General features: G+C 39.3%; 1 protein-coding gene across 3 annotated transcripts in view; it reads left to right on the top strand.

Moving 5' to 3' along the window:
- The window catches only part of NBEAL1 (neurobeachin like 1), a 400,332-nt gene that overhangs the window by 108,780 nt on the left and 263,759 nt on the right, over window positions 1-27,793 (top strand). For 2 of the 3 annotated variants that reach the window (XM_033945971.1, XM_033945970.1), the window contains exons 10-15: window positions 432-538; window positions 15,208-15,294; window positions 18,003-18,086; window positions 18,369-18,467; window positions 18,687-19,267; window positions 27,364-27,496. In XM_033945971.1, coding sequence (XP_033801862.1) covers window positions 432-538; window positions 15,208-15,294; window positions 18,003-18,086; window positions 18,369-18,467; window positions 18,687-19,267; window positions 27,364-27,496 — 1,091 coding nt within the window. The remainder of the gene's footprint in view (window positions 1-431; window positions 539-15,207; window positions 15,295-18,002; window positions 18,087-18,368; window positions 18,468-18,686; window positions 19,268-27,363; window positions 27,497-27,793) is intronic. The other variant, XM_033945972.1, reaches the window with a different exon arrangement.

Below are 27,793 nucleotides of genomic sequence, written 5' to 3'. Positions count from 1 at the left end.
GGATTATTCATGCTGATTGTTAATCATGTTCAATGTGTTCTGCCTTATAATGGCTTTTATAATTTTCCCAATTATTTTATTAATATTAAAGCTGCTCTGATATGCCACTTTGTTTTGGTTCAAGCAGTTGAAACAATGCATGGTTTCCATTTCCTTAAAAGGATTTGTTAGCGATCTTTTTTTCTACCAGTCTTGGTTTTTCCACTGGTGAATGTGTTTCAGCATGAGTGATAACAAATTCTTATAGATGACAGACAAATTGGTGCCAGACCCTTGGATCTCTGGCTGTGCTTATACTGTTGTAGTTCCATAGCATTTTTCTGTATGCTCATTTGTCTCCATTTGTAAATCTACTCCCATGTTTAGTGTTTTTTAGTGTTTAAAAGAGCAGGCCTGTGTTTTTATGATGTGTTTCTATTTGACTTTGACAGAGACTGTCACAGCCATGTTAGACTGCCCAGATAGACCTGTTCTCCAGGCAATTTTTCTGAACAGCAATTGTTTTGAACATCTCATCCGACTCCTCCAAAATTGCAAGGTAAACATTCCATAATCAATACTTAAATTATTTTCACCAAAATGCACCAGGGTTCACTTTGACATTCACTGCTTATTAACAAAACATTGAGGCTTTGAGTTACAGAGAAGAGGACAAAAGATACTGTGAAATAGAACCAAAGTAGGGATTATTAGTTATGTACAAATGTAGAAATTGTAACATAGAAGTTTTGAATCAAGATGAATAATGTATAGTGAAAGAGATTGCTTAACAAGAAAAGAAAATGTACAGTGCTAGGTTAGACTAGGTCAATGTGAGCATCCTGTCTCCCATGGTCACTAGCATCTCAAAGAATAAATCTATTTTTTGTTGCCAAAGGATAAGGGGTGATTTTCCCCAAGTTCACATGGTAATCATCATTTTATGGGCTTTTTTTCCAAGAAAATATATATGTATTCATTTTAAACCCAGCTACAACACTGAGAAGAAGTTTGTGAACCCCAAGTATAATAATGAGAATTTCAAGTTCATATCATGATACCCTTATTCAATTGAAATTGATCTTTTTTTTTCTCATGCAGTTAAAAGGGTATAAACTAAATAAAATCATGTTGCTTAAGACATAGTAATTTGCAAAGCAGAAACAGTAAGATTAATCTATAATTAGTATGTGAAATAGTAAGTAAAACCCTAGTTTTCTTAGTACAGTGAATTAGCTAATTAGAATCAGGTGCTTAAATAATGAGTAGCCACTTGAGTTTCTGCATCTTTTACTCTTTGAATATCCAAAGGGTTTTGAGCTTGGTCTATCACCATAAAGTGGGAAACCCGCATACCACAATAAAAAAAATTCTGAGTTCTAAACATTTAAGCTAATTTGAAGCTGTTGATTTATAGTAATTATCATTTTATCTCAAATTTGATTTTTATAAGCAAAGCTTATAGCTTTGCAGCTGAGTGATATTTTGCACATCTGCTTATCATGATTTCCAAATTATAAATGTTGAATAGCATTGTTTATCCTTTAATATGGTTGACTATATTCTTTTGATCAGTTAATATGAAGGCAGCTGACTTGGGAGGAAAGATCTTGAATTGGTTTACCTCATATCTTGAGAACATACCCTGGAGTGGGTGGGGGGGTAGTTATTCAGATGTTAATTCTATATCATGGTTATTATTATATGCAATGCCAGAGAGATATATTTGATCACTTTGTCTTTAATATTTGTATATTACCATTTGTATCTTATTTTAGAAGATCATTATCATTTATTTGCAAATGATATACAGGCTATTTTTCCTATTAAGAATGGTTTATTGGAGGAAGAAGTAATAATAACACTGGCCAACACTCATTTTGGTGCTTCAAATGTTAGACTAGTTTCTGGGTATATTTGACCTGCTGATTCCAAAAAATGACATCAGTTTTCTCCTATCAGCTCTAGATTTTGAGATACAGGACATGTGCCATATACACTCTGCTCGCCCATTAAAAAATCAGGATATTTTAATGTAGTGTTTAAATTAATATCTTTTAAACATGAAGGAAACCTATTAAAAGAAAAGTGTACAACATAAAGATCTACTTATATCATACCAAAAGCACAAGTTTATGATATAAACATTTGTCATTCGATACACAAGAAGCTCCTTTTGTAAGACTTCTGAGAGTGGATTCTACCAGGGCAATCCCACATAAGATTCCAACAATAGTTTGCCATCATGTGTGCATCCCATCTTCCTTGGTGTCTGGCTTCCATTGTTTTTATATCTTGGTGAAATCTTTTACCTTGCTCTTCACTTAAGTCACCAAGGTTCTCTGGAAAACGATCTAAGTGACTGTGCAGATAATGGACTTTAACACTCATGTTACAGCCAAGCCTGTTGAAATGAAAGAGCATATCCTCTACTAATTGTATGTAGTTGTCTGCCTTCTTGTTACCAAGAAAGTTTTCCACAACAAGAACAAATGAAGACCAGGCACAGAAGACAAAGTTGAAAAAACCCGTTAGAATTTAAATCTATGTGCAACTGTTTTAAACAGATCAGGTTGAGAAACCTTTGAAATACAAATTTATGTAGTCTAAGAAAACTGTTTACCATCTAAATTTTTTGCACATGATTATGTAATATAACAGAACAAAGGCGATTTTGTCGTTTGAGCTTTACATTTTTATGCCAGTGTGCATTATAGGAAAGGAAGTAGACAAATAGTTGTGAAATAAAGGTCGTTACATACAGATGATGTAAAAACACAGGCAACTGAATCTTTAGGAAAATTGTACCAAAACCAGATCAAAATGGAAGGCCCTATTTGTGATTTACAACCAGCAGTTGAACAGAGCCTGTAGGGATGGGGTGGGAATGAGGACTGAGCCTGCGGGGACAGAGACAGGGCCAGCGTGGAGGGGTTGAGGATGGGGACAAATTTGTCCCTGTGTCATTCTCTAATTTATTGGAGCTCATCATTGGATAAGAGCAGAGAAAGGTAAAAGAGGTTGGGGGAGAGTAGAATTAGGAGACGGAGTGGATGATAGGAGCAAGACTAGAAAGCCTGGGAGGAAAGAAAGCTAGGGAGGATTGGGGAAATGAAAAGCCCTCCCCTCTCCCGCCCACCCCTAGCTCATTTCTTTACTTTTAATCTTAAATTATTCTCAATTATTCTAATTAGGCCAACAGGAGAACTCTTTATATTTCATTACCTGAAAAGAATCAAACAATTAATAAGCATACAATATAACCCTAAGACTAACTAAGAAACAAACACTAAATAAAGCATATAATAAAATCCTAAGGCTTTCTATACTAGTCTAATATATTCCTAGTTGCAGCCTTTGATCTGGTGGACCCATAATCCTTAAACATAGAAACATAGAAATAGACAACAGATAAGGGCCACGGCCCATCCAGTCTGCCCACCCTAATGACCCTCCCCTACCTTTACCTTGTGAATAGATCTCACGTGTCGATCCCATTTGGCCTTAAAATCAGGCACGCAGCTGGCCTCAATCATCTGAAGTGGAAGACTATTCCAGCGATCAACTACCCTTTCAGTAAAAAAGAACTTCCTGGTGTCGCCTCGCAGTTTCCCGCCTCTGATTTTCCACGGATGCCCTCTTGTTGCTGAGGGACCCTTGAAAAAGAAGACATCTTCCTCTGTCTCGACGCGACCCGTGAGATATTTGAACGTCTCAATCATGTCTCCCCTCTCTCTGCGTTCCTCGAGCGAGTATAGCTGTAATTTTTCTAACCGTTCCTCGTACGGGAGATCCTTGAGTCCCGAGACCATTCGGGTGGTCATTCTCTGGACCGACTCCATCCTCAGCACATCCTTGCGATAATGCGGCCTCCAGAATTGCACACAGTATTCCAGGTGGGGCCTCACCATGGATCTATACAATGGCATAATGACCTCCGGCCTACGGCTGACGAAACCCCTGCGTATGCAACCCATGATTTGTCTTGCCTTGGATGAAGCTTTCTCCACTTGATTGGCAGCCTTCATGTCCTCACTGACGATCACCCCTAAGTCTTGCTCTGCTACCATTCTTGTTAGGATCTCACCATTAAGGGTATAAGTCCTGCATGGATTTTGGCTACCCAAGTGCATAACTTTGCATTTTTTGGCATTGAAACTGAGTTGCCAGGTCCTAGACCAGCGCTCCAGTAGGAGTAGATCGTGCATCATGTTGTCGGGCATTGAGTTTTTGTCCGTTGTGCTTTTGCCCACTACATTGCTTAGCTTGGCGTCATCGGCGAATAATGTTATTTTACCTCGGAGCCCTTCTGTCAAGTCACTTATGAAGATATTGAACAGGATCGGGCCCAAGACCGAGCCTTGGGGCACTCCACTGATCACCTCCGTCATTTCAGAGGGGGTGCCATTCACCATTACCCTTTGAAGCCTACCTCCAAGCCAGTTCCCAACCCATTTTGTCAATGTCTCGCCCAATCCTATAGAACTCATCTTGCTTAGCAACCTGCGGTGTGGTACACTATCGAATGCTTTGCTAAAGTCCAGGTATATGATGTCCAGGGACTCCCCAACATCTAGCTTCCTCGTCACCCAGTCAAAGAAGCTGATCCTTCTACAAATACTAGACTCTATAGGAATCACCGGCAAGATACTATCATGGTTTATAGGATTCCTACAATCCAGAACCTACAGAGTCAAAACAAACAATGAAAAATCAGAACCATGGTCCAACCCTTGCGGCGTACCCCAAGGATTACCTCTATCGCCCACATTATTCAACCTATACATTACCTCCCTCAGCTTCCACCTAGATAAACTAGACTTAACCTCTTACAGCTATGTAGATGACATAACCATCCTCCTTCCTTTCGACCAACCAGTACCCTCCATGACAGGCACAATAAACAGAACACTCGAAATAATAGCAACATGGATGAAAGAACACAAACTAAAATTAAATCCTGACAAAACAAACTTCATTCTACTAGAAAACAGCAAAACCACAACCATAACAAACCTCATACTCCATTCAACCCACTTTAAAACTCCTGGGAGTGCTGATAGACAGATGCTGTACCATGCAGCCACAAATCAACAAAACAATAAAAAAAAAATCATTTGCAGTTATGAGAAACCTAAGGCAAGTTCAAAAATTATTCGACAGAAAACAATTTCAACTCGTGGTACAATCCCTAGTCCTAGGACTAATAGACTACTGCAACATACTATATCTCCCATGCTCAGCAACCTTGATAAACAACTTCAAACAATACAAAACACAGCCCTAAGACTTATCTACTCGCTAAGAAATATGACCATATCACAGAGGCATACCTTGAAACACAGTGGCTCCGAGTTCAAGCAAGAGTACTCTTCAAATTGTACTGCCTACTATTTAAAGCCGTAAAGGGAGGCAGTCCAGAATACTGGAATAATCAACTAAATCAATCCTCCTCAACCAGACACATGAGAACCCACACACCATTCACGTATCCGCCAACAAAAAATGTCAAACGAAAGAAAATGTATGACAACCTCCTAGCTACTAGAGCTGCAAAACTGGACCACCAACTCTCCAACCTACTAATCACGACCACAAACTTCAAAACCTTCAAAAAAGAAACAAAAACCCTAATATTCAAAAAACATTAAACTAAACTAACACAACCAAATGCACACCACCTGCAACACTCCCTGATCCTTACCATCTTAGTAAATTTCCAGATTACTTCTTATATATCTCCAATTGACCTACAACCTCATATATAATATGTACTACTGTAAACTGTAATAATGTAATCCGCCTTGAACCGCAAGGTAGTGGCGGAATAGAAATCACTAATGTAATGTAATTAATTAATCAATCAGCTCAATAACAAAATGCAGACAGTAGTTCAGCAGCAAGAGGGTTGCTATCCAGTCTTTTGCATTGAGTGCCACATGTATGTTTTTCTCGCAATTGTCGAGAAGTTATATGTGTGTGCTCGCTGCAAAAAGCTCCTAGCTCTCAGAGAATGAGTACGTTCCCTTGAGGCTAGAGTAGCATTCTTGGAGGAGCTGAGGGAGACAGAGAAGTACATAGAGGAAATAGAGGGATATTGTAGAGAAGTCCCAACTTCATTCTGGTAGTTCCTGTGCTGTCTTGGAGGAGAGAGGTCTCCTAGAAGGAGCGCATCACCCTGGTGAAGTAGGAAATAATCCTGTAGCTAGGATCTGCCCACCAGGGAGTGCAATATCCTCTCATACTGAGGGAGTGTCTCCAGGGGCTTCTGCCCATGTAGGAAAAGTTAGGACAGCTGTTGTAGTTGGTGATTTGATCATTAGGCATGTAGATAGCGGGTAGCTGGTGGGTGTGAGGATCACCTGGTCACTTACCTGCCTGGTGCATAGGTGGCGGACCTCACATGTCACATAGATAGGATTTTAGATAGTGCTGGGGAGGAACCAGCTGTCTGGTATATATAGGTACCAATGACATAGAAAAATGTGGGAGGGAGGTTCTGGAAGCCAAATTTAGGCCCTTAGGTAGAAAGCTGAAATCCAGATTCTCCAGGGTAGCATTTTCATAAATGCTTCCAGTTCCACGCGCAGGATCCAAGAGGCAGACAGAGTTCTGAATTCGTGGTTGAGATGGTGCCGGGATGAGGGATTTAGATTTGTTAGGAACTGGGCAACCTTCTGGGAAAGGGGGGGAGCTTGTTCTGAAAGAATGGATTCCACCTTAATTGGGATGGAACCAGGCTGCTGGCACTAACGTTTAAAAAGGAGTTAGAGAACTTTTAAACTGAGATGTGGGGGAAAGCCGACAGTTGCCCAGGAGCGGATGGTTCGGTGTGAGGTATCTTTGGGAGGATACTATTGAAACAGGATATTTGGGGAGTCCTAGTAGAGAGGTATCAAAAATGGTGAAAGAAAGCTAGGAGTGTTTAAGAGGAAGGCAGAGTAAAAGATTCAAATTTTCCCTGTCTTCTCAGCAGCCTGTAGCTGCAAGGGAAAAACACAATTTGAAGTGTCTGTAAACAAATGATAGAAGCCTAAAAAATAAAATAGGAGAATTAGAATATATAGCACTGAATGATGAGATAGATATAATAGGCATCTCAGAGACCTGGTGGAAGGAGGACAATCAATGGGACACTGTGTTACCTGGGTACAAATTATATCGCAAGGATAAAGTAGATCAAATTGGGGGGGAGGGGGGTTGTGCTATGTGTTAAAGAGGGAATTGAATCAAATAAAATAAACATTCTGCACGACATAGATAGAAATTTCATGTGTGAAGGAAAGGAATATAAAGGTTGGGTTATACTACTGTCCCCCAGGACAAAATGAGCAGACAGATGAAGAAATGTTTTCAGAGATCAGGAAAGCTGGAGAATTGGGCAACAGTATAATAATGGGTGATTTCAATTTGGATGAAGAAAAATCAAAATAGTACAAAAACCTGCTCCAAACTAAGAAATGAGCAGAAGGCTGTAACAGTTACAGTGGGAACGGAGAATGGCTAGCTATCAACAAAAGGTAAGTGACATTTGTTTCTAATACTGGCTGCTGTATTATGTGGCAGGAAGATTTTTCTACAGGGAGCTGTTTTGCAGAACTCTTAATTGTGAACTAATAATGATAATATATGACAAGCCTTTTACAGACACAAATTGGGAGTTTTTTGGCCTATGAAGCATAACTGAGGCCTTTTTCTCCCAATTTTAAGATTGTGACACTCGGGGCTTCTAAGGTGTCATCATTATTGAGGAGGATTGGCAATATGTTGTTCCCGAGGGAGTAAGTAGACTACTCCCTGTTCATATGAGTAAGGATTTTTGAAGAAACTCATTTCAATTACCCCAACATTGACTGGTTAAATGTTACATTGGGGTATGGTAGGGAGATAAAATCTTAGATGTCATAAATGACTGCTTCTTGGAGCAACTAGTCCAGGAACTGACAAGAGGGGGAGCTATTTTAGATTTGGTCCTTACTGGAATGCAAGGCATAGTACAGGAGTTAACTGTATTGGGTCCACTGGAAAGCAGTGATCATAACATGATCAAATTTGAGCTGATACTGGGAGTGATGTCGGAAAATAAATCTACTATAGCGGTGACTATGAGAAAATGAGAAAAATGGTTAAAAAGAAGCTAAAAGGATCAAATGCAAAGGTTAGGACTGTAAACCAAGCGTGGATGTTATTTAAAAATACCATTGTGGAAACCCAGACCAGATGTATTCCACGTATCAGCAAAGGTGGAAAGAAGAGGAAACTAGAGCCGGCATGGTTAAAAGGTGAGTGAAAGAGATTATTAGAACAAAAAAGAAAATCCTTTAAAGAATGGAAAAAGGATCTGAATAAAGAAAATAAGAAGAGACACAAGCATTGGCAAGTTAGATGCAAAACATTGATAAAGACAGCTAAAGAAGGAATATGAAAAGAAACTTGCAAAAGAGGCAAAAACTCTTAATTTTTTTAGGTGCATCAGAAGCAGAAAACCTGTGAGGGAATCTGTGGGACCGTTGGATGATCAAGAAGCAAAAGGGGCGTTCAGGGAGGATAAGGCCATAGCGGAGAGACTGAATGAATTCTTTGCTTTGGTCTTTACGGAAGATGATGTAAGAGATCTACCTGAACCAGAAATGGTTTTCAAGGGTGATGATGCAGAGGAACTGAAAGAAATCTCAGTGAATCTGGAAGATGTAATAAGCCAAATCAATAAGTTTAAAAGTGATAAATCGCCTGGGCCGGATGGTATATATCCCAGGGTACTAAAAGAACTCAAATATGAAATTGCTGACCTCCTATTAGTGATCTGTAACTGGTCGCTAAAACTGTCTGTAGTACCTGAAGATTGGAGGGTGACCAATGCTATGCTGATTTTTAAAAAGGGTTCCGGAGAGATCTGGAAAATTACAGACCAGTAAGCCTGACTTCAGTGCCGGGAAAAATGGTGGAAACAATTATAAAAGATAAAATTGTGGAACATGTAGACACACATGATTTAATGAAGCAAAGTAGCATGTCTTAATAAACTTCCTCATGAGAGGCTTCTGAGAAAATTAAAAAGTCATGGGATAGGTGGCAATGTTCAGTTGTGGATTAAGAATTGGTTATCGGATAGAAAACAGAGGGTAGGGTTAAATGGTCATTTTTCTCAGTGGAGGAGAGTAAATAGTGGAGTGTCGCAGGGGTCTGTACTGGGACCGGTGCTATTTAACTTATTTATAAATGATCTGGAAATTGGAACAACGAGTGAGGTGATTAAATCTGCAGATGTCACTAAACTGTTCAAAGTTGTTAAAACGCATGCAAATTGTGAAAAATTGCAGATAGGAAATTGGAAGACTGGGCATCCAAGTGGCAGATGAAATTTAATGTGGACAAATGCAAAGTGATGCACATTGGGAAGAATAACCCAAATCACAGTTACCAGATGCTAGGGTCCACCTTGGGGGTTAGCGCCCAAGAAAAGGATCTTGGTATCATCATAGACAATACGATGAAACCATTTGCCTAATGTGTGGGCGACCAAAAGGGCAAACAGGTTGCTAGGAATTATTAAAAAAGGAATGGTTAACAAGACTAAGGCCTAGATTCACTAAACTTACTGATCTGGATTGTTGGGCGATTCTTGGCCGAGTTTTGCTGAGCAACCGATTCACTACAGATTCTACATGCAAATGCATGCCCTATAGCGATCCCACTGATCACTGTAAGAGTGATTGAAACACATGCGCAGAATATCTTTTTTGTTTATTGCTGTAATTTATGCATGCACTAGATCTTCGCCCTTACTACTTAGTTAGTGGGCAGGGTTTATTCCCACACGTCATTGGCGGCAAAGCACAAGTGAGCTCAAAAGAAAGGGGGCGGGGTGCAGTTTACTTTTGCTAGCCCTAAGAGTTGTACATTTTTCAAAAGGAATGATTATGACCGACACAGTGAATTATTTTGTGTAACCAGATTATCAAACAGAACACACTTTAAACCCGCGGGTTAAAACCATGGACTCACAATGCGCTTTTTACAGAATATATATAAAAAAGGAATTCTTATGCATGTGTAAAGATATTTTACAGTTTTATTTTTAATTTTGATAGTTGTTTTATATGGGGTTGTAATCTCGATACTGATATTTCAGGGCAGAAGAAGGCAGGAGAGTCGACAAGGACAGTAAGCAACTGGTCCTTAGCAGTCGCTTCTTTTCGGATTGTCAAACTCAATCGGTGTTTCTTCTTCTGCTTAGTGAATCGATGGCTTCCTACTTTGCATGCCATTTCCCTCATTTGCATGGGTGGATTGGATTGGATTGGAGATTGATCGGGAAGCTGTTTAATGAATTGGGTCAGGGAACGATCACAAAACTAGTAAAACTGGTTTTGCGATCGTCTGGACAGGATTGGCAAGTTTAGTGAATCTATTCCTATGAATGTTATAATACCTCTGTATCTCTCCATGGTGCAACCTCATCAGGAGTATTGCATTCAATTCTGGTCTCCTTATCTCAAGAAAGATATAGCAGCGCTAGAAAAGGTTCAAAGAAGAGTGACCAAGATGATAAAGAGGATGGAACTCCTCTCGTATGAGGAAAGACTAAAAAGGTTAGGGCTCTTCAGCTTGGAAAAGAGATGGCTGAGGGGAGATATGATTGAAGTCTACAATATCCTGAGTAGAGTAGAACGGGTACAAGTGGATTGATTTTTCACTTCATCAAAAATTATAAAGACTAGGGGACACTAGATGAAGTTACATGGAAATACTTTTAAAACCAATAGAAGGAAATGTTTTTTCACTCAGAGAAAAGCTCTGGAACACATTGCCAGAGATTGTGGTAAGAGCGGAGAGCACAGCTGGTTTTAAGAAAGGTTTGGATAATTTTCTGGAGGAAAAGTCCATAGTCTGTTATTGAGAAAGACATGGAGGAAGCCACTGCTTGCCCTGGATCGGTAGCATGGAATGTTGCTACTCCTTGGGATTTGGCCAGGTATTAGGGCCCTGGATTGGCCACTGTGAGAATGGGCTACAGCCATTGGTCTGACCCAATAGGGCTATTCTGATAGGAAGGTAATAAGTTAGAAGAGAAAGATTGAGGACCGATGGTGAAGAAGAGCTGTCCTTGCTTTCCAGCTTACTTCCTGATGCTTGTATAAAAATTTTTTTGTCTAGACACACTGCTGCTGCTACCACCTTTCCCTATGTGCATCTATTCACAGTATTGACTTAGGAGAGAGGAATATGGAATAACTTCTCTTTTCCAGGGCTAGCCCAACCATTAGACAAGACTAGGCAGTCACCTAGCATGACAGCTTTTAGAAGGCAGGAAAGGACAGCTTCAATCAAAGCAAAACAGTAGATTTTAACAGCCACACAAACTCAAAAAACTGTCAATATATATTTTTACCTGCAGGAAGGGTAGCACCTGAAAGTTAACTGGGGTGGGGATTGGGCATAAGGCTGAAGTTTCACCTGGTACCCATTACCCTTGCACTGTCTCTATTTCTTTTCAGTTCCTTTTGGTTGCTGTAAAATCCAAAATCTTTGGATATTCCTCGCTATAGCTCTCAGAGGACAGTTTTGGTTCAGAATACCAATGTAAAGATTGTATTATGCGCTAGTAATAAAACAAAATAAATCTGAGATAAAGCACTGTGAGAAGTAGAAATCAGTCAGATGGACAAGTGAAATGGTTCTGCAGTGTGTTTTGTTCAAATATGTAAAACATGAATTTACTAGACTACATGGATTTCTTTCATTGTCTTAGAATCATGTAACCATCATTATAATAAAATATATCTCAGCCTACCAATATTTCAAGGCCCCAGGACCATCCTGATTACTAAATCTTAGCACTGCATTCATGTTGATAGACTGTACATCAGTTTTGCTTTCTCCTAGGGGCCCATCTTGGCATTTAAATTTAATGGGTCTTTATGTACAGCTTTTCAATAAGGCCATAATTTACAGTAACAAATTTTAAAGGGATGAAAGAAAGAGATTCAAACTGAGAAACAGAGGACTCTCAATGCCTCAAGCTGTCAGCCTTTACTCAGTACTCTGCAAGGACAGTTAAACTCATAAATATAATACAGAAATATTTTGTATTACAATAAGCCTTCTAAAAAAATGTCTTTAGACCTGACTTGAACTTTTATAATTAGATTCAAATCTTAAGTTGCATGGGAGACTTTCAGAAAAGGGGCTGAATATCATGTAGACTCAATGTAAGTTATAGCTGGAAGATGGCTTGGTTAACAAGTTGCCCATCTCAGAGGGAAGCCTTGAGCCTATATAGTCCTCACTGTACTCTTGTCACCGAGGTTATCTTTCTTATTTGTGAGGGTTTAGATTAGTATCTAATGTTTGAAATCCCAGGTCCTAGAGTGATAAAACTTCAAGCAACAAGGAAAATAGCCTTCTCACAAGCTGGCCCCTGCCTTTGGAATTCCATACTTTATGACGACTTCGAGGGACTAATGTCTCTAGCTAGATATTGTATCTGGCTCTAGCTTTTCTTGAATGATAAATTGAGGTGCTTGTTCTGTGTATTGGACCAGAATGAAACTCAGAACTATAAACTGTCTAGAATTTACTTTAGTTTAATTTTTAATCTTTCTCATTTTCCTGTTACTGATATTTATACATTTAGATTGTTTAACTATTCTATATTTCCTTATAATGTAAGTATAATACTCATTTTCTTGAATCTTGAGGGTAATTTTTTTTTTACCTTCAGTGTTCTTTACTTTCCATGAGGTACTTTCTTTTCCTCCCTCTTATTATATATCTCTGTAATGTTAGTGATGTCTTTTCTTGTATGCTTAATTAGATTGTGAGCCCGTTCGGGACAGAGAGAATAGCTCAGTGCCTATATTTAGTATTGTAAACTGCTTAATACCTATGTTAAAGCGGTATGTCAAATGCAATAAATCCAATCCAATATAGACCACCTAAGTGGGTTCACAAACTTTTTCTCAGCATTGTATGCTAGATGCCTGTATCACATCCTTTTGGTTACAAATTCCACAGCTTTGGTGTGCATTGAGTGAAAAAAAAATACTTTATCTAGTTCAAGTCTGCTGCATGTTAGTACCTTTGAGTGTCTCCTGATCCTAGGCTTTCAAAAGGATTTAAAAAAATCATTGCCTATTTAACTGTTCCATCCTACTCATAAACTTATAGCACCTCTCAGTCATCTCTTCTCTAAGAGCTCTAACCTTAACTTTTCTTGACATAAAAGCTGTTCTTTCTTCTTTATGATTTTGGTTGCCCTTTTCTTTACATTTCTAGCTCCACTGCATATTATATGAGTTGGAATGACCAGAATTGCATATACTACTCATGGGCTGGTTGCATCATAGACATTATGATATTCTGCATCTTATTGTTCATTTCTTTCTGAATAATTTCAAACAAATCTTGGTATCATCCGCAAAAAAGGCAAACCTTTCAGCAATGTCACTCACAAACATATTGAACAGGATTGGCCAAAACACCGAACCCTGAGAGACTCAACTACTCACCTTTCCTTCCTCCAAGTGACTTCCATTAACCACTACCCTCTGGCGTCTGTCCAACAACCAGTTTCCAATCCAGTTCACCACTTTGGGTCCTAACTTCAGCCCTTCAAGTTTGTTCAAGAGCTTCCTTTGATATGGTTCTTCATAGAAGGCTCTTGAACATACTTGAAGGGCTGAAGTTTTGGAGACCGTATTTGGTGAAGGACATAAGAAGACTTGAAGCGAACCAGAGGAGGGCGACAAAAATGATAGGAGGTTTGCGCCAAAAGATGTTTGAGGAGAGTCTGGAAGCCCTGAATATGTATACCCTAGAGGAAAGGAGGGACAGGGGAAATATGATTCAAACGTTCAAATACTTAAAAGGTATTAACGTAGAACAAAATTTTTCCCAGAGAAAGGTAAATGGTAAAACCAGAGGACATAATTTGAGATTGAGGGGTGGTAGACTAAAGAGCAATGTAAGGACATTCTTCTTTGTGGAGAAGGTGGTGAATGCCTAGAATGCGCTCCTGAGAGAGGTGGTTGAGAGGAAAATGGTGATGGAGTTCAAAAAAGCATGGGATGAACACAGAGGATCTAGAATCAGAAAATAATAGTAAATATTGAAGAACTAAGTCCAGTACTGGGCAGACTTGCATGGTCTGTGCCAGTATATGGCCACTTGGTTGAGAATGGGCTGGGGAGGGCTTCAATGGCTGGGATGGTTTAGATGGGTTGGAGTGAGCTTTGATGGAGACTTCAGTTCTTCAGACATGTGTATCCTGACCCTGTACTCAAATGTGTGAAATCTCTTTATATTGTTGCACACTGGAGTGAACAGGTTTTTAAAAAATGTATATGCCTAGCTTTTTAACTGTATGCATGACATTTGCTAAAGTTGAGTAGTGCATCCAAATTAATACCACATAACAACTACTAGGTAGCACAAGTGCTTGCAGCTACTGCCTGCATTGGCTGAAATATTAATTGCTTCCAATAACTATGTTGCACCTTTTGTAATTATTTCTGTTTACTCTCCACTCAAAAAAACTAGGACAGTTGGGAATAACACATAAATGGTTTCTTGTCTCAAAAACTAGAGGGGAGAAGGGGTGGAAGTTTGAGATGAATAGAGCAGGGATGTGAATTAGTATGCATTTGGTTTGATGTGTGCCTTAAATTTAATGCACACTAAATTTAAAGTGCACTGTTAGCCCTCCATTAAAACACATTTATAAAAAATGGAGAAATACCTGAAAATTGAAGAAAATTAATTCAGGAGAAAATGAAAACTAAAACTAATAATTTTCTTTTTGCCTGCACAAATCCCTAGAATAGAGACTGGCATACATGGAGGCCATCTTTGTTTTGTAATGTTATTGTTCCACAACTAAAAGTATACAATGTCTCCCTGTTTTGCATAACATATGGAAAAAGCATTTTTTTTTCTTTTTGCTGAATGTTTGCTCACCTATATTAGTGACTGGAAAAAAAAACCCCTAGCTGGGGTATATTGCAGTAATTATTGCTTTCTGCTTTTCTCTGTGTCTGTTGGAGGCATTGGTTGTAAAAGAGGGAGAGACTGTAAAATGTAAACCAATCTTAAGAACTGAATTGGCCACAAATACAAACTGCTGTGCTACAGTTCTGTATCACCAGAAACATAAGCCCAGCCTTCATACTCCTGGCTGCTCATTGATTCTGTAATGCACTTTTCTTCATTGTTGTCTCTGTTTAACAGCTCTTTATAAGCGCTAACAGTAAGGTGGCAGCCAAGAGTGAAAAAGACCTTGCCAACAAATTACTGACAGAAATGAATGAGGACCAGGTACAAACAGTGCACAGCCCACATTTTGTTTCATCTGAAGACTAGATGCTACAGAGGAGCTATTCCTGTACTTTACCAAACCTTGGCTATGCTCTGAACCATTTTCTTAGTGTTTTCTAGAATAAAAAGTTTTCTTTACAGCCTGCTTTATAAATCAGCTCACAAAAAGTTCATGCTTTTAGTTTGGAGCAAGATGATGATACTGGTCTTGGATCTCATCTTGAAGAAAACATGTGAGCTTAATCATTTTACCCTCTTTGATATTTCTAAGCTGGGGAGGATAAAGTACAGAAATAGGATTCTTCAGTAATAACACATCTCAACTTGATGATTTTTCTTTTCTTTTATTTTTTGCTCTTCTGTCTCATCACTGCAGCTCTGGGTGTAGTTGTGTTTAATATCATGGTGCTTTGCTTTTGGGGTCCAGGATTTATTTTTCACCATTGAATGGACAGATTTAATCAGGGAGGAGGAAATATCATTAACCTTTGGGTAAATATATCAATTTGACAACATATTTGTCTTTTAATATAGGGTTTTCCTATTTAATCACATTGAAAGGTGGTTTAAGTATGTTCTTGATACCTGTTGTTAATTAGAGTAGATTGAAGATTATTAGAATCTTATGGCTAGTTTTTTTATCCTAGTTTTCTTTTTCCAATAATATATTTATACAAATATTCTTCGCAAATGGATCTATTCGAACTCCAGGTTTGAAATTAATTAAATTGTCATCTACAAGAAATAGGGTTTTCTCTTATGCCGGTGAAGCTCTTTTGAATTCGTTATTAAGTAGCTTTCATAGCAATTGCTCTTATTTAACTTTTCATAAGATGATTAAATCTATCTTATGTCAGCAGTATTTTATGTAATTGCTATTTTGAGGGCTGCTTGATTATGATCTAAGCTGTATACTGATTTTTATTTATTTGTTAGACTAAGATCTTTTGGTTTTGTATTTGTCTTTTACTGATGTAGTATTTTTTTCTTGTAACTTGTTTATATTGTAAACCACTTAATACCTGGTTGTCAATAGCAGTAAATATATATATATATATATATAAAAAAATCCATTTCATAATTTAGTATCAGTAATCTGTCTTGGAGTGAATCATTCCTTGTATCACTGCTATCTTTTCTTGATATGCCAGGAAAGAGAAGCTAGCAATATACATGGAAAACTTGGATTCAAGACTAACATGTTTGTCTAGCCAGGCTAGAGAATGATCTGAAGTGGAAAGGTAAGGAGGAGAATGTAATGCATCAGTAAAAATATTAATATTTTCATAGTTACGTATAATTGTTGGCTTACGGACTTGGATCTGGCTATTGTATATTCTGCTCGATTTTTGATAATTTTCCTCCCTTTCTCTTAATACTGTGACGAGCATTTTTAATTTGTCAGTCTTTCTTTGCTGTTGTTGGAAGAGTACAGGTATGTGCCACATAACATCATTCCGGGTAATGTCCATTCACGTTAACGTCCATGGTGCCAAGGCCACCAGGGCTGCTTTCCTCCCTTCTGCACCCAAGATGAATAGTGCTGCTGTCCACCTTCTCCCCCCTCCTGCACTTTACTTACTATGTGTGCTGGTGCTGAAAGAGGCTAACACCACTGTTCTACGCTGGGCCGGTGTGGGGCCTTGAGCATCTGCACATGTCCAAGATCACCTGGCTCCTACCCTCTCCAAGATTGAGAGCCAGAGGCCGTGAGCATGTGCAGATGCTCAAGGCCCCACACTGGCCTAGCATATAACAGCTTTTTTCAGTACTGGTACATGTATGGTAAGTAAAGTGTCGGGTTGGGAGTGGAGGTGGTCAGCAGTGCCGTTCATCTTGGGTGCGAAAGGGAGAAGAGCAGCTGGGGGATTTTTAAAGTGGAAGATAGCAGCATCGGTGTTCCTCAGTGGGGGGGATGGGAGGTGTTTAAAGCGTAAAAAAAAGTCCAAATCACATAACATCCACTTTCATACAATGTAACGTAAGGTGCATACCTGTAGTACTTACTATATTACATTTCTTCTATTGAGGGAGGTTGATATTTGCCAACAAAATTCTGAAAACACTATATAATCAGAAGCCTATATGTGCATATTTCTGATGTTGAATACTGGATGACAGAGATAAATTCGAAAAATGTACTTAAATCACATAGTTTAGATAATATAGCCTGCCTTCTTCACCTTTGGATTCAAATGTAGTTAGTTTTCACTCATAGGTTTGTGCTGTCTTGGTCTACTCTATCCTAGGATGTATTTAATTCGATAAAACGTCTATGTAAAGGATTCCATCTACAGTATAAAAGGGAAGGGAGGAATTGAAGAATAGCTATATTTTCATACCTCTGTTTTTTCTGCATATGAAGACTAGAAACTTGAAACCTAATCCCAGTTTCTGCTACAAATTGGAAGCAAACTGTCCAGCAAAGTCAGTTAACTAGTTTCATTCCACCTTCCTGCTTAAGTCTGTCCGTTAAAAAGCATGTGTGTGAGAATACCACTCTTCTTTTTTCAAAACACATCACTGGCAATCATTTGTAAGTGAACTCTTTTACAGGTTGTGGCCTCTTGAAATCCATTCTGCTGAAGAAAGCTGAGGCTTAAGACAATTAACTGTTGTTTTCATTCTCCAAAGTTTTTGCAAACAGATGTGACAGAAGATAGGTATCATGCTTTTTTTTGTTTGATCTTCCCACAAATGCTATCTAGGCTTTTCAGGAGCAGTTGGACTGCTTGGCAGTGTCCACCATTCAAGCTCTCACTGCAGTGAAGCACAATTCACCTGCTGCTAAGGTAAATGTCTGCATATACACACAGCTGAATGTTTGTGTGTGATAGCACTATAATTTGTTCTTGTTCACAGTAGAATCTGTAAAATAACCTACAGTTGAATCAGCTATGCAAATACCTTGGAGTCCAGTGTAGGTTACTTAATTTTTTCCATTACCTAGCATTTTGATTATCTCAGAGTGTAATGCAGAAATAGCATTTTAAATTGATTTTTATTGCAGCACTATAAGATGTCAAGATTTATATTGATTAACTTCCTTTTCATTGATTGTTTTTGAAACTTAGGAAGTGTTTAAGGAAAGAATTGGTTATGCCCATATGTTTGAGGTGCTAAAATCTCTGGGCCAGCCTTCCCGAAAGTTATTAGAAGAACTTATGAATATGGTAAGAAAAAATGTATATGTGAATTTATTTAAAAGTGGATAGATTTCAAATTGGCAGACTGAATGCATCATTTTAGTCTTTATCTGCTATCATTTATTATGTTACTGTGTAAATGTTATTTTTTCCTGTTGATTTTTATAGTAATCATAGCTATTACAAATGTGATATATTTCTGACTGACATTCTGCATTTTAATAGGTATCTAACTTTTAATTTCAGGCTGTTGAAGGTGATCACATTTCAGTTGGAATTTTGGGTATTAGTAATGTCCAACCCCTATTGCTACTTATCCAATGGCTTCCAGAGCTACAATCATATGACTTGCAAATCTTCATATCTGATTGGTTGAAACGAATTTGCTGCATCAACAGACAGTCTCGCACAATGTGCGTTAATGCCAACATGGTTATCTGCATTATAGAAACATTGAACTTTCATTTGTCACTCCATTGTTCTTGTGCAGAGAACTTAATTAGCCTTTTGGGTTCATTGGGCAGTCAGTCAGTTAGCTCAGAAGAGCTACATCAACTGATGAGGTTGCTAAGAACTGATATACCCCACAAAAGTCATCCCTACATCATTCCTGTCACACGAGCAGTACTTGCTATGGCTCGTAAGCAGGGTCTGGTCAGTGCCTTGCAGTATTTCAACTTATCCCATAGCATGGCAGGAATAGCTGTGCCCACTATTCAGAAATGGCCCGGCTCAGCATTTACCTTCTGTACTTGGCTCTGCCTGGATCAGGACCAACTCATACTCTCTGTCTCCAGTATGGGAGAAAAAAGAAAACAACTATACAGGTATGGAATGATTACTGGTGTGCATGTATCTGCAGCTTGCTTGTTTAGGGAAGGCTTTATAGATGACATTTGTAGTTTATGCACAGATGGATGCGGTAGAATAGATAATGTATTTCTTTCTTCCAAATATCAGAAGATTTGTCTATTTTAACCAACATTGGACTCTTGTCACAACACATCAGTAGGTGCTTTGAGTCATCACTCAGGGCTATGCCCTATGTTTGATCAGAAAGCCTCTAAACCACCCACCAAAAGAGCTCCCTCCAGAACTCTCAGTCTTTTTCCAGCTAAACACAATAGAACCTGTTCCTCTGCAGAAGAGGGCCCAGAGGTTTTACTCAAACTATTTCCTGATACCAAAAAAGACCGGAGGCCTTTAACCTATTCTATATCTCCAAGGCCTACATTTTGCTGAAGGAGAAGTTTCTAGTGGTCTGTCTAGGAATCCTTCGACCCCTATTAGAAAAGGGTTTGATCTCTAGATCTCAAAGAAGCCTACAGTCACACATCCATCCTGTCTGCTCACAGGAAATACCTACGCTTCTGCGTAGGCCCCTGACACTTCCAGAACAAGGTCTTGCCCTTCGGACTAGCCTCTGCTTCTCATGTCTTTATGAAATGCCTTGTAGTAATTGTATGTGTTTCCCGACTTAGACGACTGGTTGATCAAGGCTTCACATCACAAGCAGCTCAGTTTGCCATCACCTCAATAGTTCCATCTTCTCAAGCTGCTAGGGTTTGTCATCAACTACCAAAAGTCACATTTACTGCCGTCTCAATCCTTGGCATTTGTAGGAGCATTCTTGAACACAATTCAGAATCATGCTTTTCTACCCAAGTAGAGAGTTGACAATCTCATTCACCTGTGTCAAGTAATCTCTCAAAAATAGAATTAGGGAATAATTTAAAACAATCTGTTCTGTCAATACTAATACTGATAACAAAAAAATCCAGTACATTATTACCCTTAAATAAACAGTTATCATAAAATTATGAATAATCTTGTTCTTAGTAAAGTTTCAAGTTTATTTAAATTTAATGGTTCGCTTAAGAATTCTAAGCGAATAACATTACAATAAATATTGGGGTAAAAACAGTTAAGATCATTTTTGTGAATTAAAAAAACATATTCGTGACCACATAACAAAACAGACACTACTTGGAGAGGTTGGGAAAAACATGAGGGATGGAAAGTTACAATATTGTTGTTTCCTCATAGATAGGCGAAGAGAATTGGATAGGTTAGGATAGAACATTAGGATTGGGATACCTGAAGGTAAAAAGTTTTCAAAATTTATGATATTTTAAATTGATGAAAGGTGATTCCTATTTAAAGGTTAAAGGAAGCTTTAAAAAGAAATGTTTTTAGATTAGTTTTGAATAAAGTGAGATCTTTAATATTTCTAATGTGTAAAGGGAGAGAATTCCAGATAAGCGGGGCTTTGACTGAAAAAATATCGTGTCGCCTAGTTCCTATTATTTTCAATGATGGGACCATAAGTAACTCCTGAGTATTAGACCGGAGAGAGCGATTTAAGGAATGTGGGATTAATAAGCGGTTAATAAACTGAGGTTCGTTTGTAGTTGTTGTTTTAAAAACTAGTAATGCTATTTTATATATTATTCTTTGATTAATGGGTAGCCAATGAGATTTCATCAGGTATGGAGTCACGTGATCGTATTTCTTTCCATGATGTATTAATTTTATGGCGGTGTTTTGAATTATTTGTAAACGTCTTTGTTCCTTGTTAGTTATGTTTAATAGTAATGAATTACAGTAGTCTAATTTGGATATTATAAGTGAGTGGACTAAAATATTTACTGATTTTGGCTCTAAGTACTTAGCCATTGAACGGATTAGACGCAAGCGGTAAAAACAGTTTTTAACTGTGTTGTTAATATGTTCTTGGTAAGAAAATTTACTATCGATGATTACGCCTAAAATCTTGAGTGAAGTTGCTAATTCAATTGGTGTATTGTTGATCGAAAAAGGGATTGAGAGCTTTAGGTCTTGTTTTGAAGGAAAAAATAAAGCCCTTGTCTTGGATACATTTAGTGCAAGTTTATTTTGTGCTAGCCAACTTTTAATTTGTTCTAATTTTTGGTTAATTTGAGTTATGTCATTTGGATTTTCCGGGTTGAATGCATGAGTCAACTGGATGTCATCTGCGTAAGCATAGGTGGTAAAACCTATGGATTGACTTAGGTTTAATAAGTGAGCTAAAAAAATATTAAATAAGAGAGGAGACAAAATTGAGCCCTGGGGAATACCATAGTTTTGGGAAAAAGATTTTGAAATTGTATTATTAAAGCGTACCATAGCAGTACGGTTAGAAAGAAAAGAGGTAAATCATTGCAAGGCTAGATCGCTAACGCCTATAGATTGAAGTCTGTCAAGAAGAAGAAAATGGTCAATTGTGTCGAATGCAGCTGACAAATCAAGAGAAAATAAAATTACCGAGTTGTGGTGATCAAGGTTATATATGATGTTGGTAGTGAGCCCAATTAAAGAATACTCTGTATTGTGATGTTTCCTGAAGCCTGTTTGATTGGGATGTAATGTATTGGTAGAATTAGCAAAGTCTGATAGTTGAGTGAATATCACTCAAGACGTGCTCAGAACCATAAAATCCTCTTACATAAAGGAAGCAAGAGAAAAGATAAGAACCATCAAAGCACTTCTTGTGCTCCCAACCACCACCAAATACACCAATGTGCTCCAAGAGAAAGTAGCACTTATCTCTTTTTAAGGTTGCTGTTCAGTCTTCCAATTGTATATAATCTTGCATTCCAATAATTTATAATAATAACTAGTTGTTTAGCCCCTATTCCCTGCTCCCCCTATATAGCAGTAGCCCTTCTCCTTTTATCTCCCCCTGTCCAGCAGCACCCCCCCATTTCCTGCTCCTCTTGTCCAGCAGTAGCTCTTCTCCTTTACTTCCTGCTCCCCCCTGTCCAGCAGTAGCCCTTCTCCCTTACTTGTACCTTCCCCACTGTTCCTTATCTGTAAACCACCATGCAGCCTTACATTTTAGAAGTCCCCCACCCCATTCCCTGTGCAGCAGGGCAGCAGCATTTATTTTCTTTTCAGGCCAGCTCCCCTGCCAAATTTCAAAGCAGCAGGCAGCGGCAGCTCCTCACCCGATCCCCGCTTACAGCGGGCCCGCACTCGCAGTCTGGTTGGCTCCCTTGCTGGAGCTTTTTGCGGTGGCGGCTCCTCTTGCATCCTGCCCTGTGTCCAGGGCTTCTCCGAGGGCTGGCTCCCATGAAAATGCTGTGTTGCTGTTCGGGGCCGCGGTGGCGGCTTCTCTCCGGAGGCGCACCGGCATCGGAAGCCTTGTCTCTGACGTTGTGATGTCGGAGGGGTTTCCGACACTGATGCGGCTCTTGGGGGAGGGGGGGGGGCTGCCGGCACGCTTTGAACGGAAGGGTAGCATTTTGCGGGAGGAGCCGCCACCGTAGGGGGCTTTGGTGGGAGAGCCAGCCAGACGCATGGACCGAGCAGCCCGGGCCACGGCCATCCTCTTCCCCTCCCCCTCCCCAACTGGAAATCACCCTTAGAGGCGTCCTCCGAGCCTTGGGAAGAGACACGGTGGTGTGACTTGTCCAGTCAGTAGAAGGGGCTGATTTTAACCCTCCATTCGCCGCTCCCCCTTCCTCGCTCGCTCCTCCATTTGCCGGGAAGGACTAAACCTTAGCAGGCTCTTCACCAATTTACCTAGCTGAGCACCTTGAAATTGCTGGCCCCTCTCGTACTCGAAATACCTACCTGTTTTCCTTTCCATCCCTGAAGGGTTGCCTCTATAAGAAATTCCTCGACAGATCCCTAGCATTCCAAGCGGGCAAATGGAACAAATGCCTCTCAACTCTCATCTCCAATTCCCCCTTCCCCCTATCAAACATTCAGGAAGTTAATCAAAACCTACCTTTTTGACAAATTCCTCTGATCTATCCACCCTCTTACTTGCCTCCTCCTCTGACCTCGACTCTCCCCCAGACTCTTCTCCGCCGTATGTAACACTACTATTGTAACACCACAGCATGTAACTTACAGCAAATGTAACTACTCAGTATATGTCAACCTAGCGGAAAAAAAAAACTTTGCCGTAAATTTATTTTCTAAAATGTAAATGTAACATCACTGAAAATGTATCATCCAAAATGTAAGTGTAACATTACTGAAATTGTAACTTCGCTGTAAATGTACATTCTTTTCATTTGTTAACCGCATAGAACTTCTATGGTAATGCGGTATACAAGAATAAAGTTATTATTATTATTATTATTATTAAAGATCCTTGTAAGCACGCATGTGCACTCTTCCGGCCACATCCCGATGGATCAGGGATGCGCATGCGTGCTTAGCATTTTATTATTATAGTTATATAGAATCCCATCACAGTGTGCTCCCATCACAGTGTCACGGCCCTCCTCAACTCAGATCTGGGTTTCACCATTGGCTTCTTCAGGAGGAGAAGCCCTCTTATACTTGAAATATGGAACAAACATAAATACCAAAAACTACAAGCACTTCTTCCTACCAAAACTATGAAATTTATCAGATAATCAAATCAATGTTCTTAAATAATCCATTAAACAAACCACTTATATTTTGTCCATTGGTGAAACTCTCATGGATTGAACAACTCTGTTAGTCGAATTGCTGTGCAAGGGCTAACTCTCTCTTGGAGTACATTGGTGTATTTGGTGGTGGTTAGGAACACAAGAAGGGCTATGATATGTCCTATCTTTTCTCTTGCTTCCTTTATCTAAGAGGATTTTATGGTTCTGAGCACTTCTTTCACCATAAATAATGTTTGTTAAGAACAAGATTATTCATAATTTTATGACAATCGTTCAAATAATCTCCACCAAAGTGCACTTCCACATGCCAGATGTTACTCGTTCACGTTCACATGGCATTGATAGTTCATGTGACCCTATTTGCATATCTTCTTCAATGGATCTTTTTGACCCAAAGGTCCCAAGCTAAAGGATCCTTTTCTGCTCCAGTACAACTTACCCCAGATATTCAGCACTCTCTCCAATGGTGGATGGTAGCCCACAGTCTTACCCAGAGTCTCCCTTTCCAGACTTCTCCAAACCAAAAATGTCTAACCACAGATGCTTTAATGCTGGGTTGGGGAGCTCATCCAGATTTGTGGTATCACCATGAACAGGCCCTCAATATCAATATCCTAGAGCTAAGAATGGTATGGAATGCCTTCAACACATTACAGGATTGCCTTTTTCAACAGGTAGCACTTGACTCTGCAGACAACCAGGTTGCCATGATCTATTTGAACAAACAAGGAGGTATGGGATCTTATCCTATTTGTATAGAGACATTCCTAAGGTTTGGAATTGGGCCAGCACTCATGGTATTCTTCTCAGGGCAGTTAATTTGGCAGGGAGACAGAATGTGTTGGCATACGGTTGAACAGATTTCTCCAACTTCATGAATGGTCTCAGCACAACAGTATTGCATCCATGGTTTCTTTCACCAAATAAATTCTGCAGCCGAGAAGGAGGATGCTGTCATTAAACTGTCTAAGAAACCTTCCACTCTGCGCTGTCATCATTTCAACATGATTTTCTTCCTGATGTGCATTGCAATCTCTGGAGCCCGTCTCATATCCAATTCTGTCCATCCTTACCTTCTCTACCTCTCTAATTCTGGTTTAGAAACCAATTCAGTTTGAGTTTATCTCAGTGCTATCAGTGTATTTTGCTTCCAGCTGGACAAAAAAACCTCTTTGTGTACATCCGTTAGTAGCCCATTTCATTAAAGGCCTATTCCACACAGATCCTCCTTCTAGTCTTTTCCTGTCTCTTAGGATCTTAATGTGTTTTTCTGCTCTCATAAAATCTCCCTTTGAAACACTTACATCTTGCTATCTCAAACTACTCCTTGGAAAGTGGTTTTCCTAATAGCCATCTCATCTGCATGCCAGGTGAGTGAACTTCAAGCCTTTGCATTGAATCCTCCCTACAGTATGCACAAGATTTTATTACGACAGGGTAAGAACATAACTTATGAACATAATAATAGCCAATCCAGGTCACTAGTACCTGGCAAAAACCCAAAGAGTAGCAACATTCCATATTATCGATACAGGGTAAGCAGTGGCTTCCCCCATATCTGTCTCCATAACAGACTATGGACTTTTCCTCCAGGAAATTGTCCAAACCTTTCTAAAACCAGCTATGCTATCCGCTCTTACCACAACCTCTGGCAATGCGTACACCACTTTGATTTTAAAGTGAAAGGCAGTATATCCAATACCAACTAAATTAAACTACAGTAAAACCTTGGTTTGCAAGCATAACTCGTACCGAAAACATGCTTGTAATCCAAAACACTCATATATCAAAGCAAATTTCCCCTTAAGAAATAATGGAAACTCAAACGATTAGTTCCATAGCCCAAAAACTTTAATACAAAATACTGTATGTACTTGCATTGCAAGACCTTGCTCATTTAGAACAGTAACTGCATTCCCGCAGCGTCAAAGAGAGAACCATCGGTGATGTGGTGATGTGACTTGTGTATATTGTATGTATCTGTTTTGCAAGACCTTGGTTGTTTAGAACAGTCACTACACTCCTGCAGTGTCAGAGAGAGAGAGAAGAACCAGTGGCATTGGCTCAGTTGTGATGATGTGTTGTGTGTATAATATATATACTTGTATTGCAAGACCTTGCTTTTATATCAAGTTAAAATTTAATAAAATGTTTTACTTGTCTTCAAAACACTTGCATACCAAGTTACTTGCAATCCAAGGTTTTACTGTATTGTTAAATCACAGTAGGATGTGAAAAATTATAAAACTGGGAGTCTGGGTCTCCGAATGGCACATGACAATTAATGTGAGCAAGTACAAAGTGATTCATGTTGGGAAGAGGAATCCAAACTATGGGTATATGATGCAAAGCCTGCCATTTGGAAGTGATGGGCTTGCTGACAGGAGGGAGTGGGCATCCCTCTTGCCAGCCATTAGAGTAAGGTACGGTGGGTGACAGGGAGATCTTGGGGTGTTGGGGGAGTGTTTGGGGACTGTCAGGGGGATCTCGGGGTGTTAGTGTGGGGTGGTGTTCGGGAATGTTTGTGGGGATGATGGGGCCAGAGGCAGGAGGGATGTCTCGGGGGGTGACCGCAAGAGGAATTGGTCACCCCTCCTGTCGCAGACATTCGAGGGGGGGGGAGGAAGGCTTCAGGGGCTCTGGCAGAAGGGAGTGGGCATCCCTCTTGCTGGCCAACTTCATAGGGGGGAGAGCAAGTTCCCGGCCGCTTAATTGATTGCTGCAGGGAGATACCCTTGCGGCGATCAGCTCAGCGGCAACACAACTCTCTAACCAGCGCCTGTGACATGGACATAGCCGGTTAGAGAATTGGGGTTATTAGGTTGGGTTAGGCATCTGTCCATCAGGACAAATTCAATTTTATATAGGAGTCCTGTGTGTGATTCTTAAAAGCGCTTAGGCGGCTGCTGAGACCGGCTGTCCTATATAGAATCCGCCCCTAAATGTTTTAGACTGTAAGCCACGTTGGAGTTTCTAACCATAACATGAGATACCAAAATTATAATAAACTTGGAGGTTTCATATATGAATACTGTATGCATGCCCCCTAATGTTTTAAAGTATTGCTGCCTTATGGTTCCTCTTACTAACCTGAGCATAATAGCAATCTTACCAGCATGAAGTACCTTGTGCAAATTTGTAAAGCACATATAAACATCACTTTTATATTTTAAACAAGCAGAGGAATAATTTTATCCCAAAATATTCAATCAAATAGTGTATTCTCAAACCCTTGTTGGGGGGACCTCAGCAAGTTTGATTTTTCAGGCTATCCACTTGAATCTCCCTCTATGCCTTTCCTATGAGATAATTGGTTCACCAGATCACTCCCACACTTTGAAAGCTAGAAAAGCCTCTTGTCCATTTTGATTTAGCTCAGTCAGTTTAAAAGTTATTAAGGAGGACATTTTTAGAAACACATCAACTGAATTTTTCACAGACATTTAATACCATTTGATAAGCCTTTCTTTATAACAGTTACTGGAAAACATACATTTGTTGCATTTTTGTAGCTTTTTTACAGGGAGTGGAACGGGGTTTGAAGGATTCATCACATCATCGGGTATGCTAGTGGTAGCAGTGTGCACAAAGAAAGAATATGCAACTGTTATGCTGCCAGAACATTGTTTCTGTGATTCCCTTTGGGTAAGACCTTTGTGTAGCTTGTGTGCTCTCAAGGAGAACAGTGCATGTAAGATCATACAGTTATGATTATTCACATCATCTATTATAAAAGAAAACAAAATGGATAAAATGTTCTCTTCTCTGTATGACTATAAGGGAAAGATTGTTTGAAAATAGTCTCAATTTCTGGGGCTAAGTCTGATAACAAGCATTGATATGTTACCGAATACAAAATAAATGGTTGAATTTAGCATAGATTTGGAAATTTGCAGTAGTGATGCCAATCATCAATATTTCATTTTACTGTAGATATTATAG

Source organism: Geotrypetes seraphini, chromosome 5 (assembly GCF_902459505.1).
Source record: "Geotrypetes seraphini chromosome 5, aGeoSer1.1, whole genome shotgun sequence".
Taxonomy (NCBI): Eukaryota; Metazoa; Chordata; class Amphibia; order Gymnophiona; family Dermophiidae; genus Geotrypetes; species Geotrypetes seraphini.
Note: the sequence above shows the minus strand (reverse complement) of the source record. Positions and strands in the feature narration are given on the sequence as shown.